The sequence below is a fragment of the Electrophorus electricus genome, chromosome 1 (genome assembly GCF_013358815.1).
Source record: "Electrophorus electricus isolate fEleEle1 chromosome 1, fEleEle1.pri, whole genome shotgun sequence".
Lineage (NCBI taxonomy): Eukaryota > Metazoa > Chordata > Actinopteri > Gymnotiformes > Gymnotidae > Electrophorus > Electrophorus electricus.
Genome location: NC_049535.1, coordinates 35,198,800 through 35,213,799, shown reverse-complemented (window position 1 = coordinate 35,213,799; position 15,000 = coordinate 35,198,800). Strand labels below are relative to the sequence as shown.

Sequence of the window (15,000 nt, the reverse complement as noted above, 5' to 3'; positions counted from 1 at the left end):
CTCCGCAGGGATTCCACCTCAGCGGTCTGGAGCCGCCCGCCCACCCCCCTCCCCCGCAAGCCCCGCCCCCGCAGCAGCTCACGCCCTCCCAGGAACTCACCGAACAGCTGGAGAAGCAGCACGCCTCCACCCCGCCCCCGGCGCATACGCCCACCTCCGCCTACCAGATCCCGCCCCCGGCCCCGCCCCCCGCCCTCGCCGCCCGGAAGGAGTCGCGGGGCCCAGAGAACGGCGCGCCGGCCGGCCCCGCCCCCGGCTTCTCCCTGCCCCCCACGCAGGAGCTGACCCCCCTGGACACGGCCAAGGGCGCCTACCAGATCGAGAACTTCGTGCAGGCGTTTGGGGCGCAGTTCAAAGGGGGCCGCGGGCAGCTGGGCTTCGGCGCAGACGCGCGGGGGATGCTGGAGCACCGCCTGCAAACGTCGGTCTCGGAGTTCTCAGGGTACACCAGTCTCTTGGCTGACGTCAGCGACCCCGTCACCTCTGACCCCAAAACCCCACCAAGCCAAAGCTACAGCTGAACCGGCTCCAGGACGCAGGTCTCCTCACGGCTCGCAGTCTGAGCTTTGTTTCTTTTTTACTATTGATTTGTCTTTTGTTATGTATTGTTATTATTATTAATTATTATTATTATTTAGTTCTATTTTATTGTCATTATTTTTTATTCATGTTTTCCGTTTCATAATAATTATATCACTGCCGTTTATATAAACATGAAATTTCAACCCAGTTGGTCAGAGAGACCCGAGAGAAATGCAATTTCTAGTTTCCCCATATTTGCTTTTTGGAGCCATAAAGGTGTTTTATTCTTTTATTGCTCTTTAATAGCGTTTTAGTCGGCTAATCGATTAATGGCACGGCGTCCCGACGCAAGCGTAGGCCAGTGACCTTTACGTTCTGTCCCTCCTCTCGTGAATATTCATGTATAAGAACCGTGAAATCGCAGCGGTCAGGGAGGAGGTCAGAGCTGGCGCCAAAACGAACCGGGGCAAAAAACAGAAAAACAAAAGGAGAGAAAAAGATTTTGTCTGTTACAAGAATGAAAGTATTACTCAGGAAATAGTGAAGTTTTATCAGAGGCACCAAGAACGCGTCAAAGAAACGCACCATTTGCAAATACCAAGAAGCTTTGGGGGTTTGTTTTTTTTTGTGTGTGTGTTTTCAGGGGGTTTGGGGCGATATTTTATTTTTGTATTACTCTGAATGAGTGCTAAGCGTAACAGAACTGCTGCCTGCTCTGATTCACTGACAACACTTTCCACTTCGCTATATAGAGATTACGGTACTTTTATGTGTGGAACGCTCACGCTTTCTTTCAATAAGGGCCATATATATTTATAAAATATCTATATGTAAAATACCACGTGTAACTTCTCTGGGCATGAGCAGGTGATGCTGGGTACCGGATCAGGGGAGGGGCGGGGGGGTGTTGGTCTGGTGAAGAGTCTTCAGAAACCCGCTCTCTCTCTCTCTCTCTCTCTCTCTCTCTCTCTCTCGCTCTCTCTCTCTCCCTCCCTCTCTCCCTTTGTGTTGGGACTGCAGATCCAAGAGTTGTCACTAGAGGGGACTGTGGGGACGTGCGTGAGCGGTTCGTCAGACTGTAGGGCCTTTCGTGCTGTCTGGTCTTTCTTTGACTCCTCTCTCTCTCTCTCTCTCTCCCTCTCTCTCTCTCTCTCTCTCTCTCTCTCTCTCTCTCTCTCTCCCTTTCTTCTTCTTTCTCTCCAAAAGATTCCAGTCCATAACTTTGGTTTGAACCCCTTTCATTTCGACGCAGAAGGCCGATTCTGTAACTGACGCTGTAAAATGTATATTTCTTATTTTTTTGAAGCATCAGGAAGGAGGGGGTGGGGCCTCTACAGCTCTGGGGGGAGGAGGGGGCGGGGCTGGGTTTCACGGTTACATGACGAGGTCTTACATTTTGATGGCTTTTAGTCTGAATGGGAATTCTGTCAAAGAAATGCAGGGTGGGAATATTTTGTGCACGGATTTGTGGGAAGGTTGTACTTTTAATGTTTTGCTTTTTTCCAGTTTCTGGATGTATGTAGGACAGACTTGGAGTGGGCGGGGCTGGGAGGGATGCGGGTGGGTTTAGTTTTTAATTGAGTCTGGGGGAAACTGTGAGTATCCTGATCTGTTGCTGTCGGGTTCCGGCGGTGCTATGAACTGTGCCACTCAAACACGTAACCGCGGCCTTTCACTGTTGCCACCATCCAAAATGCAACTACAAACATTGCGAACATTTCACAGTGAAGAACCGTCTGCGTGTGCATGCGGAGTGACGTATTCTCTTCTGCTACCTTGTCATTTTTTATTGTTTAAGTTATGGAAGTATTATTGATTTTTTTTTTTTTAATGATCGATAACTGTTGTCTTCCTCTCTCTGCTGTAGACTGCTGTCACTCTGTCCCTAGTTTGTGCTTTCCACATCCTTTTGTCTGCGTCCCACTCCTTCCCTCCTAGTGAGGACAGCGTCCTGGTCCGGACTCGGGTGACAGCATGGCATCTAACACAGGGAGAACAAGCTGACCACTAAGAGCCCCGCACGGCGCCTGTAGCAAACCGGAGTGCTCGTATCGTGTTCACGGTAACGATACCGATGACGATCACTTGAACGTAAATTCTCACGACTGACATCTTCATACCTCATATCACTGACGACCCCAGACGCAGGGAGTCAGGGCGGAGCTTGCCGCCTACGTAGCGGGGGCCGTGGGGCTCTCTACTCTGGTTATACCCCCCTCTGTTCTTATCGGTTATGGTTTTTTGTTGATGTCCGTGCCCAGATCCCAGTGTTTCTGTTCTGTGGGGTTTACCTGCTCAGTGTGCAGGGCCTGGGGAGAACGCCGAGTCAGGTCCGTCAGTGCTGAAAACGCCGAGTCAGGTCTGTCAGCGGTTCTAACACTGAGTCAGGTCCGTCAGCGGTTCCAGCGGTTCTAACACTGAGTCAGGTCCGTCAGCGGTTCCAGCGGTTCTAACACTGAGTCAGGTCCGTCAGCGGTTCAGACCGGACACCAGGGTGTTGTCCGTCTCTCAGCTCTGCTGTTCCCAGCACGTGTCGCTGACGTGCGTCCCTGGTGAGTCCAGACTTTTACACAGAACTGCTTCCACTGTCCAGAGTGGCATCTCATTTGGGCCAGTAAACACACACACGGGTCACCCCCCCCCCCCCCCCCCCTAATTTCTGCAGTATGACGTTGCTTTAATTCGATATGATCCACTTTTATTGTTTACAAACACCCTAGAACACTAAGATATCTGCATTGTTTTTCCATTTTCCCCTCATTTTTTGGTCAATACACCAAGTTTTTAAATCAAGTTCACTCTCTTTTCCACCCGTTTTATTTGATCCAGATTCATGTGATCTGATCCACAGGGCTGTAACCTGTCCATTTGAGTTCATTATTGATTAGGAAAGTAAATAATAATAATAATAATAAAAACGTTATCAATGCTTGTGTTGTTTATCTTAATTCATTCTTCATTTTATTTTGTTCTATTAAAAGATTTAGCTCATCTGTTTAGCAAACAGTACTCTGGAAGTAAGCCTTGCTCAGAAACTATTACTTCTGTTCATTTCCACGTAACGTGTGTAAGGTGATTGCTGTTGTTTTGTTGTGTTAACAAAGACTAAGGAATGAGAGATCCTTGTGTTGTGTGTCCATGCGGTACTTCCTGTAATTTCTCCAGTGGTCTTTGACAAAGAAATAGTGTTGAATCAAAAGGCAATTCTGTCTGTGTCAGTCAACAAATGTATTTTATGTTTTAGGTTTGATGTTTTTGTTTTAAAAAAAATATTTTTAACACTATCAGTGCTTATCAAATTGTATTCACTTGACCTGTTTTTGAGGTCATGTGATTTTTATTGCGTAATGTGAGGTACTAGTGCCTCTAAATCTTTAAAATCTAGTCAGATGGCTTAGTGATAAATGTCCAGACCCTCAGGGCTGAAAACTGGTCAATTACAACTGGATGTAAAAACCTTAATCCACAGCAGTCCTAGAAGTATCTGGACAAACATGTTCGTGGATCTGGATCTGGGATAGATAGACATGTTTCATGAAAACATCTCAGTGATGCATTAGATGCAGATTCTAAATGATGAAGACCGTCTGCAGGTCCTGGATGATCTGAAGAATGCACTACTGCACACTCCAGATGAGGCTGAAATTTTCGGGTAATTGTTAAATCTCTTAAAATGATTATTTTTATTTATTTCCCCTCGAAGTCTACATTTCCACCCTGCCTGCTGTAAATCTTGTCCACGTAAAGGACAGCGCCCTCTACTGGAACTCCTGTCCTAGTGAAATTCTTCACTTCTATTCCTTGTGTAGACTTTGTCATTTGTCAGACATTAATATTCATTTTAATGATGTTTCAGTGATTTTCTTTCCATCCCACCTAGTTTCTCGTGGGTTTCTATCTAATTTTAGTTTTTTTTCTCCAAACGGCTCCGTCTCGCTAACACACTCCACACACTCCTTGGCACTTCAGAACTGGACCCGGATGATGCTGTCATCATGTGGGGGTGGGGTAGTGGGGTAGATTCACACTGCACGATATGATGAGACATGTTAGTGAATGTCTTTCACTTGTCTGTGGATCCATAAAAATATGACTGTACTCTGCATCATTTCAAAACTGCACGCACTAAAATGGGCCAAAAATGGAGAATATATTAAAAACACTAACCCACAAATATTTAGATAGAAAGAAAATTGCATATGTACAGTGTGCATGTCTGAGTCAAATGATTTCTCCTTTGTTTTGACACTGAACAAAGATTTTTGTAGGTACTGTAAACAGTCTTAACCATCTCAGCAAATCTGATTCACCCTCCCCTGTGTTACCCAGGAAGAATCAGACAGCTTCTGTGGGTAAGTGTGTCTGTGTGTAAGTATCTGTGGTTGTGTCCGGCTGTGTGTGTGTGTGTGTGCCATACCTCCCTTTGCTCTGTGATAAGTATCAGTTCTGAATATTTGATGGTAAACGAGTCGTTAACGCTGGAGGAGCAGAAGTGGAGGGGCGTGGACTATAACTGTGAGGGAGTTTGGGCTCCATACTGCGCGACGTCACCGTGAACAGGGTCGTGAACTTTAGTTCAGTGTTAGCCTCCTGTCTTCTACTGTCCTCTGTCTGCTTTACTGACTGCGATTTGATCAAAAGTCTCGTGAGTTTTGATTGGCTCAGATCTGATTTGGACAGTCTGTATGTTATGGTTCCTGAAACATCCTGCATTGCCTCACTGTCCAGTGTGTCCAACAGCATGTTCAAATCCCACTCTTCTGGGTTCCAACATGATTGAATTACGAGTCTGTCAGTTCTTAACTCAAACTTTAATTCTCCCCACAGACGAATTCTGAGGTAGAAAGAAAAACACCCGATTCAGAAGCCATGAGTTACTTATTTATGTGCGTTATGCAAAATCTCTTAGATAAACATATATTTTCTTTGTCCAGCTGTGTGGCTTTGATAACAATGTGTGGCATGTTGGGAAAAGAGCTTTTTCTTACATACAGTCCATCTGCTGACGTTCCTCACAGCTCCTCTGATAACGTGTGCCGCTCACATTATGAGGTCTGAAGTCCACACGTTTGGCTCAGTAATTGTGTCTGTTTGTTTAGTCCCATTAGTGAAACTCATAAATGTGCACCCGAGTAGCGATCATGGAAATAAATCCAAACACTGACATCAGCCTGCCGTTATCAACATGTTACTGCACAGGTGGGAGACCAGCAATGCACTGTTTACCTCTCACGGTGCGCTCCTGTCCAAATGGAGGAGTCTTTAGTTTGGAATCATGGGCCCCTTTTGTAATGATGATTAAAAAACATTTCTGTCAAATGTTTTATTCTTTCCTCACATGGTCAGCTTTACAGTCAGCTGTAGCTGAACTGCAGGAATTGTTAATAACAACAATGCTGGCATTGTTTTGTGTGTGTGTATGAGAGTGATTCCACCCTTCTCTGGTGTTCAGATCCCTGATCTTAGCTACAAATGAAAAATTTAACCTTTAGCACAACAAGAGAAATTCAGTCCTCCGTTCAATATCTACCACACAGAAAAATGGGGTCAGAAACTGAGTTAAACGTTAACGTTAAACTCCTGGACTAAAGTTGGAATGCAAACAATAAAAAATATAAACTTTCACACATGAGCTTGTGAAATGTTACATTTCTCAACTCTTCTTTAACGTTTGGTCTCCTAATGCCTAATATGAGTATGACTGAACACACAATAGCTGAAAGTGGCTGTTTTGTAATGTGCACTGTGGTTGTAGAGTCCTGCATCAAGGAAGACACCAAGAGACCAACGTCTTCAGGTTCCCTCAGAGGCATCAACTGTGGTCTGTAAATGAAAACTTTTCATAAGGTTTATTTTTGCGCTAGTAACACCAAGGTCACGGGTTCATTTCCCAGGGAACATGCGTGCTGTCGTGTTGATAATTGGTAGGTCCCTGCATACGGGCGTCGTCCAAATGCTGTAGACGTGACGTTTCACAGCATTTAGAACCTTCAGGAAACTTGGGATTGTTCACGTATTTCTTTCAATATTAGCTACATTTCATGCCAAAGTCTTTAACTACTAGTGTGACTTAAAACACGTTTGTCGTGTTTATCAGCTAGGTTTCTCCCCACCCCTCTCTTCGTGAATACTGTCATGTAAAATTTCACCTTTATTACACATATTTATAATAAGTCCACTGCATGGATTGTTTACTTTATTCTCTGAGTGTCATTTTCCCCGCAAACTTTCAACATCACAGACTTAGGATAATAACTTATTCATTACCTCACGAGGAAACACTGGAGCAGCGTTGGTCCTCATGCAAGAACTGATGGGGAGATGTATCCCATGTGGTCAGTGTCCGGCTCAGGTGTCTTGCTGCAGTGTAAAGTCCCGTAGTCTGGGTTCCCTCTAAAGGCATACATCGGCCTGAAGGTTCATCAGTAATTAGAAAATCAATTTCACAGAGGACACTGGATCGCCTCATCATTAGTTTAGAGTTATTTATTAGCTGCATTCCCTTGTGTGTGTGTGTGTGTGTGTGTGTGTGTGTGTGCGTGCGTGTGTGTGTGTGTGATTATGGATAATCGCCAGTATGTTTGCGCTGTGATATTTTTGGCCCTTTGCAGAGGTGTTGGTTCCCATGTTGGAGAAGGTCATCTGGACCTGGGACGTCTGTTCGCGTGTCTGGACGCTGGTCCAGATTTGTCTCTTGTTGCACTCACGTGTGTCTTAGGAAGTGATATTTCCCAGTCACCCGTGTGACCGAGTCACAGAAGCGACCCTTCCTTTGTTGGACTGAGTCACAGATGGTCCTTCCTCTGTGTGAGTGTGACACTACAGGAAGCACAGGCAGGTCATCCGCCTCAGTGTAGTGGTGCCGACACAGACCAGGACTGCAGTCCAGCAGAGCGACAGGTGCGTCTGTGCAAAGGCCATTTTCATGACACTATTAATATTAATATCAATATTAATAAATGAATAAATGAATAAATGTATAAATAATGCACCCGTCCACGTGTGAGTGTGGGTTGGCTATTACCCTTCAATCTGGCTTGTCTTCTAGTTTCTAGAGAAAATCCAATCAGTGGACCATTAAAAAATACTTTCTCATTCACCACTCCTAAAGGAAACAATAAAACTTTAGTCATTGCTTCACGAGAATTTAAAAATTCTTTCTTCTATGAGACCTTGTTATTGATTAACATTTGACTTTTGATTCCCTTCGTGAATTGTATGTGCGTTCAAATTTGCAAGAAAGGCAGGTGTGATTTTATCTCATTGTGGGCCTCAGACAGTGAACATGTTTATGTTGGCTGTGACCTCCTTTACAAGTCAGAGAGAGGTGATGTGACTCAGCATGGTATAGGCAGGAACTAAACCCGACAAGAAAAAAGTGAATTTGACAAACATGAATCATATATATATATATATATATATATATATATATATATATATATATATATATATATATATATATATATATATATATATATATATATATATATATATATGAGAGAGAGAGAGAGAGAGATTCTCTCTCATATTTATATTTATATACTTTTGTGAACAAGCAAATCTTTTTTACTGAAATGTTTACAGTGAATGAACTTTATTTAGATGAAGTTACCCCACAAAATTCAGTTCAGTTGAACTAATTATTAATGAAACATTTGTAAATATTACCGCAAAAACTGCAAATATTAAACTAACCGTTGCTGTCCAGTTCACTTCTGCTTGACCCTTGTACCATACACTCTAGGAGTCATCTGTAAGAGCAGTGCGTGAAATGGCCTTGTTTGATATTGTTTGTTGTGTTGTTGAGCTCGCCCGTGCCACATGCCACATGTTCATGCTGCTTCTGGCAATGGGAGCTACAGAGGAACTACAGAGGAGCACCAGTACAGCAGACAAGGTGACGCTTCCTTGTAGCTTATTGCCATCATTGGAGATTCACACGTACCAAATGAGGAACAGCAGACATGGCGTTTCCGTGGATACGTTTCGCTGATCACAACCCTGTTCTGGGAAAATTTATTTTTGTTTACTTTCTATTTGTTATTTCCTTCAGTACCAGCCGTTGTCTTTGAGGTGAGACTCAGTTTGTCTATAGTGACGTTTCTGTCCAGACAGGAGTGATGTGCCACTCTGATACACCAGTCTGAGGCATTTCTACCTCTGACGTGATGAAGGATGCTACTTACTGATCACAATTAACCAGATGAAACAGGTACTAGTAATGACTAGTAATCAGAAGGTTGCCAGTTCAAGTCCCACCACTGCCAAGTTGCCACTGTTGGGTCCCTGAACAAAACCCTTAACCTTCAATTACTTAAGTTGTGTTCAAATGGGATTGTAAATTGCTTTGGATTAAAGTGTCTGGTAAATATAAATACAAGAGAGAACTAAACAAACCTGTTCTCTTCATGTGAGTGTTTTTAATATGAAATCTGATTGTCTGTCAAAGACACAGCTAATAAAAGCCCTTCTGTTGGGAGGTGTTTATATAGTCTAGACACAGATGGTTTGCTGGATACTGGCAGTTTTTTATTTTCTTCAATGCCAGAAAGCAATTTGGTTTTGGCCCCCTTCCCCAGACATTCTAATGCCCCACATCTGACCCCGCAGGGCTTTAGGGTTTTAGAAGCTTCCTTTCTGCCAAGCCGTTGTGCTGAAATGTCATTCCCAGTAATGACTGAAAACCTTTAGACAAGTGGTGAACCTGAAAAGTCAAAACAGAGCCGTGAATGCTTTATGAAGCCAGAGAAGAAAGAAACTCTGAGGTTAAGGGTCAACGAGAATGCAGTGAATGTCCATGCTGTCTCGACTCCAGATGTTCTGGAAATTCTCTTATGCTCATGACATGCCACCTGTCCCCTCCGAACCTTTAAAGGTGCATTAAGCATCATTTCCGTGCATTACAGGCTTGATGTTGGGTCACGTGATGGCCATGAAATCACATTCAGAATGAATCTCCATGCAGGTTCTGAGACTTTTACTTAATGTTAAACAATTTTGCACTGTCTCCTGTCTTCTACTATTATTATGATGTAATTATCGGAAATTTATATCGGGAATTCTGCGTTTTGTACATCAAGTAAAAGTGCTGATCTGAAATCAGAGCAAAATTGCAGTGAATGGAAATCTGGTTTGTGACATTGGCTTAGATCTGGGGACTGTGCCACGAACCCATCAGTCTGGAATCTGGAGTCTGGAGCGGCTCCGCATTTCTGTGCAGATATTTAAAGGAATGCTGACTGTAGATCAAAGAACTCTTCATTACATAATCCTCTCTATCCTTTAATCCTCTATCCTGAGGTAATAAAAAGAGTTAACAGGGAAAAGAGGCCTAACATTGCATAACATATTAATAATTAAAATTAATAACATAAAACATATAACACCTAAAACATAAGGGAGTTTAGAGATTCTGTGTCCTTTCAGAATGATTCGCATACAGGCTTCTGCAAAGGATCCTGGGTAGGCTTTGGTGGACCTCAGGGTAAGATATATGACCTCTCCACCAGGCTCAGGATGGTACGAAAAAACAGTCTTCTCTTAATCTTGTGCTAAAGACGTTTTCTCTTGGAATGTGGTGTTAATGGGTTCCTGGTGTGGGTGTTGAATATCAGTTTGCATATGTTGACTAATGTATGGTTTGGATGTAATGGTGGTATTTCTGGAGAGCAGTGTATGTGAAGAACACTTTCATTAAAACACTGATGCCATGGGAACGTGTAAACAAAAATGGAAAATAATTGCCATCATGTCAAATATTTAATGAATGGTTTGCATAATCAAAGCCATTGTTGCTCATCTGTGCTCTATGAAGCGTTTTATCCTCCAGCAATTAGAGACCAGTCTGTGGAGGTTTGGGACTAGCACAGCAAACAGGCACTCGGGATTCTGGAAAACCAAGTTTAGTCCTCTGAGTGTGATCCATGTTTGTTTACTGTCTTCTTAACAGTGATGGTGAAACAGGAGCCTTATTTTGCCATGCTGAGCTTGGATATCAAAATATCTCTGTCTGGTGATGTGTGGGGGAGATGGAGAGCAGCTATATAACAGAAAGATGAAAGTTCTGGAATCTAATAACTATGTAACAGAAAGATGAAAGTTCTGGAATCTAATAACTATGTAGCAAACATGAAAGTTCTGGAATCTAATAACTATGTAACAGAAAGATATTCCAGAATCTAAGTTCCAGAATCTAATGTTGGCAGAACATTCTAACACCAAACTGTATCAGACAGGCATGAGGTCCTGACCAGGTTATCCAAACAGGTCCACAGCTGTACTCAGGGAGGAGGTCCTTCCATCTTGCAACCATCTTATTGGCAAATGGGCTTTGAGTTTTTGCTGTAGTCAGTATGTTTGTAATCAGGACCAATACTGTTTCCTTTGACTTGACCTTTTCATTTCAGTGAAGTAGGCTAAACCCACAATTAAGAACTAATCAACTGATAGTGACTGTAATGTATTGCACACACACACACACACACACACACACACACAAGCGTTCTGACTTGTGGCCATGGCCATATTAATGTACTAGCTGATATTGTTCTCATGTTCCTCCATGGAGACAAGCATCAGCCAAATCACTTTCCTGCAGGTTGTTAGCAGTTGCTACATTAATTCTCTAGATGCTAATGGCTCGGGATCCCTGCGGTTCAAGTGCTAGTTTGTAAATATGGCCAAAACTGCACTCTCGTCCCCTCTTAAGCCACACTCACCAAACTCCAGAGGCTGATTCAACAAGGAGACATAAATAATTTCAGTGTTCATTTCAAGACCATTAGTACAATCTCCAGGACTGGGGACCTCATGGAACCCTCACTCACTCACTCACTCACATAATCACACGTGGCAAGCAGTAAATTCTCTAGTAGGTGGCGCTACTTTTGAAAAATATATTATAGCTTCACCTATTGGCAGAACTGCTCCAGAAATGGCATGCATGACTAAGCCCACATTTGAAGGATTTATTGATATGGTGTGACCATACATACATGTCAACATGTTTTTGATAATTATTGATTTTTAGTCTCTTGTGAATATTTTAATATCACATTTGTGAGGTCAAATGTTCATGATTCACTCAATCAGCACCAGCACAAAAACAAGGACTTATGAGAAGAATTATTATTATAAGGACTTATTTTCTATTGGCAAAGTCTCACTGAACTGCATCAGAGGAGAGCTGGATGTCTTTACACTAATTATATCACAGATATTTAAGGTCAAACTCATTTATTCACTGGAGCGCCTCTCTAATGTCCTTTTCATACCCTTGACACTTGAAAGTGTCTGAGTTATGTCTTGTCAATGAACTATAAATTAGAAAGTTACATAACAGAAGGATTGACAAAGATACGTCCTGTAGATTTATATGACAGTGCAGGGTATTTCTTTGACACAGCCAGGAATGAACCTTTCTGTTACTAAGACTATGCTTCCATCATGCTGGTTAGCTGGCTAGTTTCGCTACCTTGCTAGCTACTTACTTGGAGCTTGATGGTAGCTAATGTTACATTAACAAAGTTAATACAAAAAAGGAAGTTAAGACCATGGCGCATGTGGGCATCCAAACTTCGTTTTGATGTTGAAAGTGGAGTGAAGTGTTCTTGGTGTATCTAAGAGTTGAGAAACCATCCGGAGTGAAACGTGCAGAGCACACCAACAACTTGTCCGAGATCCTATTCCATGTGAACGTCACCCGTGCTTTTCCTTCTCATTATTTTATTCTTCAGAATCAATCTGAGCTGAGGAATCAAAATCTGCAGCGGGGATGACCATGGACTGTAGAGGGGATGACCGTGGTCTGTAGAGGGAATAACTGTGGTCTGTAGAGGGGATGACCGTGGACTGTAGAGGGGATGACTGTGGTCTGTAGAGGGGATGACTGTGGACTGTAGAGGGGATGACTGTGGTCTGTAGAAGGGATAACTGTGGTCTGTAGAGGGGATGACTGTGGACTGTAGAGGGGATGACCGTGGTCTGTAGAGGGGATGACTGTGGACTGTAGAGGGGATGACCGTGGTCTGTAGAGGGAATAACTGTGGTCTGTAGAGGGGATGACTGTGGACTGTAGAGGGGATGACTGTGGTCTGTAGAAGGGATAACTGTGGTCTGTAGAGGGGATGACTGTGGACTGTAGAGGGGATGACCGTGGTCTGTAGAGGGGATAACTGTGGTCTGTAGAGGGGATGATCTTCGTCTGTAGAGGGGATTACCGTGGTCTGTAGAGGGGATGACCATGGTCAGTAGAGGGGATAACCTTGGTCTGTAGAGGGGATGACCGTGGTCGGTAGAGGGGATGACCGTGGTCTGTAGAGGGGATGACCGTGGTCTGTGGAGGGGAAGAGCATGGTCTGTAGAGGGGATGACTGTGGTCGGTGGAGGGGATAACTGTGGTCTGTAGAGGGGATGACTGTGATCTGTAGAAGGGATGACCTTCATTTGTGGAGGGGATGACCGTGGTCTGTAGAGGGGATGACCATCGTCTGTAGAGGGGATGACCATCGTCTGTGGAGGGGATGACCATCATCTGTGGAGGGGATGACCATCATCTGTGGAGGGGATGACCATGGTCTGTAGAAGGGGTTGACTGTGGTCTGTAGAGGGGATGACCATCATCTGTGGAGGGCATGACCATGGTCGTTAGAGGGGATGACCATATTCTCTGGAGGGGATGACCGTGGTCTGTAGAGGGGATGACCATGGTCTGTAGAGGGGATGACTTTGGTCGTTAGAAGGGATGACCGTGGTCTGTAAAGGGGATGACCGTGGTCTGTAGAGGGGATGACTTTGGTCGTTAGAAGGGATGACCGTGGTCTGTAGAGGGGATGACCGTGGTCTGTAGAGGGGATGACCGTGGTCTGTAAAGGGGATGACCGTGGTCTGTAGAGGGGATGACTTTGGTCGTTAGAAGGGATGACCGTGGTCTGTAGAGGGGATGACCGTGGTCTGTAAAGGGGATGACCGTGGTCTGTAGAGGGGATGACTTTGGTCGTTAGAAGGGATGACCGTGGTCTGTAAAGGGGATGACCGTGGTCTGTAGAGGGGATGACCGTGGTCTGTAAAGGGGATGACCGTGGTCTGTAGAGGGGATGACTTTGGTCGTTAGAAGGGATGACCGTGGTCTGTAAAGGGGATGACCGTGGTCTGTAGAGGGGATGACCGTGGTCTGTAGAGGGGATGACTTTGGTCGTTAGAAGGGATGACCGTGGTCTGTAGAGGGGATGACCCCCCCACCCCCCACCTTCTCAGCAGCATGGCCCATGTTGCTTGGGTAAGATTCTGATCCTTCCATCTATGTTAAGATGCCAAACATTCTCCCTTTACTGGTTGCTTCTTACATTTTTTGCTTTTCAAACCATTTTCTGTAAACCCTTGAAACATTTGTAAGTTAAACTCCCAGTATGACGGTCAATAAAGTCCCAGTATGATGGTCAATAAAGTTCCACTATGACGGTCAATAAAGTCCCAGTATAATGGTTATTAAAGACATTAAAGTGCCAGAGAGATGAGGTCCTTTGTGATGACAAATGTGCTAAGTGGTATGAGACAAGCGATATGATTGACTATGAAAAAATTAATTAAACTTCCAATTATTAATTAATCTCCCTTACTTGTGGTTGGCAGTGTGCATGGATGTGCCCTGCACGTAGGACTACACACTGCTGGTGTCTCTTAGGACTACACACTGCTGGTGTCTCTTAGGACTACATACTGCTGTGTGTCTTAGGACTACACACTGCTGGTGTCTCTTAGGGCTACACACTGCTGGTGTCTCTTAGGACCACAAACTGCTGGTGTCTCTTAGGACTACACACTGCTGGTCTCTCTTAGGACTACAAACTGCTGGTGTCTGGTAGGACTACACACTGCTGGTCTCTCTTATGACTGCACACTGCTGGTCTCTTCTAGGACTACGCACTGCTGGTGTCTCTTAGGACTACACACAGCTGGTTTCTCTTAGGACTACACACTACTGGTGTCTCTTAGGACTACAAACTGCTGGTGTCTCTTAGGACTACAAACTGCTGGTGTCTCTTAGGACTACACACTGCTGGTGTCTGGTAGGACTACACACTGCTGGTGTCTCTTAGGACTACAAACTGCTGGTGTATCTTAGGACTACACACTGCTGGTGTCTCTTAAGACTACAAACCACTGGTCTCGCTTGGGTGCTCTCTCTCTCTCCCTTGCGAACACAGCAGTGACTGTGTAATTCATCGTGATTGTGTGGAACTCTTTTTGTATGTAGTTGTCCAAATTAAAAACGGAGTCCTGGCATTTTAAAACAGAACAAGTTTGTTGACATATGTGCAGCTGTGTACATGAACAAGAAGTTAAAACATTCAAATCAGGCTTGTAAAGATATTACTCCATAAGTGAACAGCGCCCACGGAGGGTTTTATCACTGGGCCTCATAAACCTCCACAGTGGGAGGTTTGTTCTGCATGTCACTGATGCTGAGTGACTCATGAT

The 15,000-nt window shown here is 44.1% G+C and overlaps 1 protein-coding gene and 1 long non-coding RNA gene across 3 annotated transcripts in view; both read left to right on the top strand.

The window, feature by feature from the left end:
• znf281a (zinc finger protein 281a) overlaps nucleotides 1-1,858 on the top strand; it is a 12,241-nt gene extending 10,383 nt beyond the window's left edge. For both annotated transcript variants that reach the window (XM_035531341.1, XM_035531345.1), the window contains exon 7: nucleotides 1-1,858. This exon is cut by the window's left edge and continues 1,105 nt beyond it. In XM_035531341.1, coding sequence (XP_035387234.1) covers nucleotides 1-521 — 521 coding nt within the window. In that variant the 3' untranslated portion in view covers nucleotides 522-1,858.
• Nucleotides 1,859-1,867: 9 nt separating this feature from the next.
• LOC113567703 lies at nucleotides 1,868-3,931 on the top strand. The gene is made up of 2 exons (XR_003409489.2): nucleotides 1,868-2,948; nucleotides 2,987-3,931. It is a non-coding gene; the product is annotated as an uncharacterized LOC113567703 (long non-coding RNA).
• Nucleotides 3,932-15,000: the final 11,069 nt, after the last annotated feature.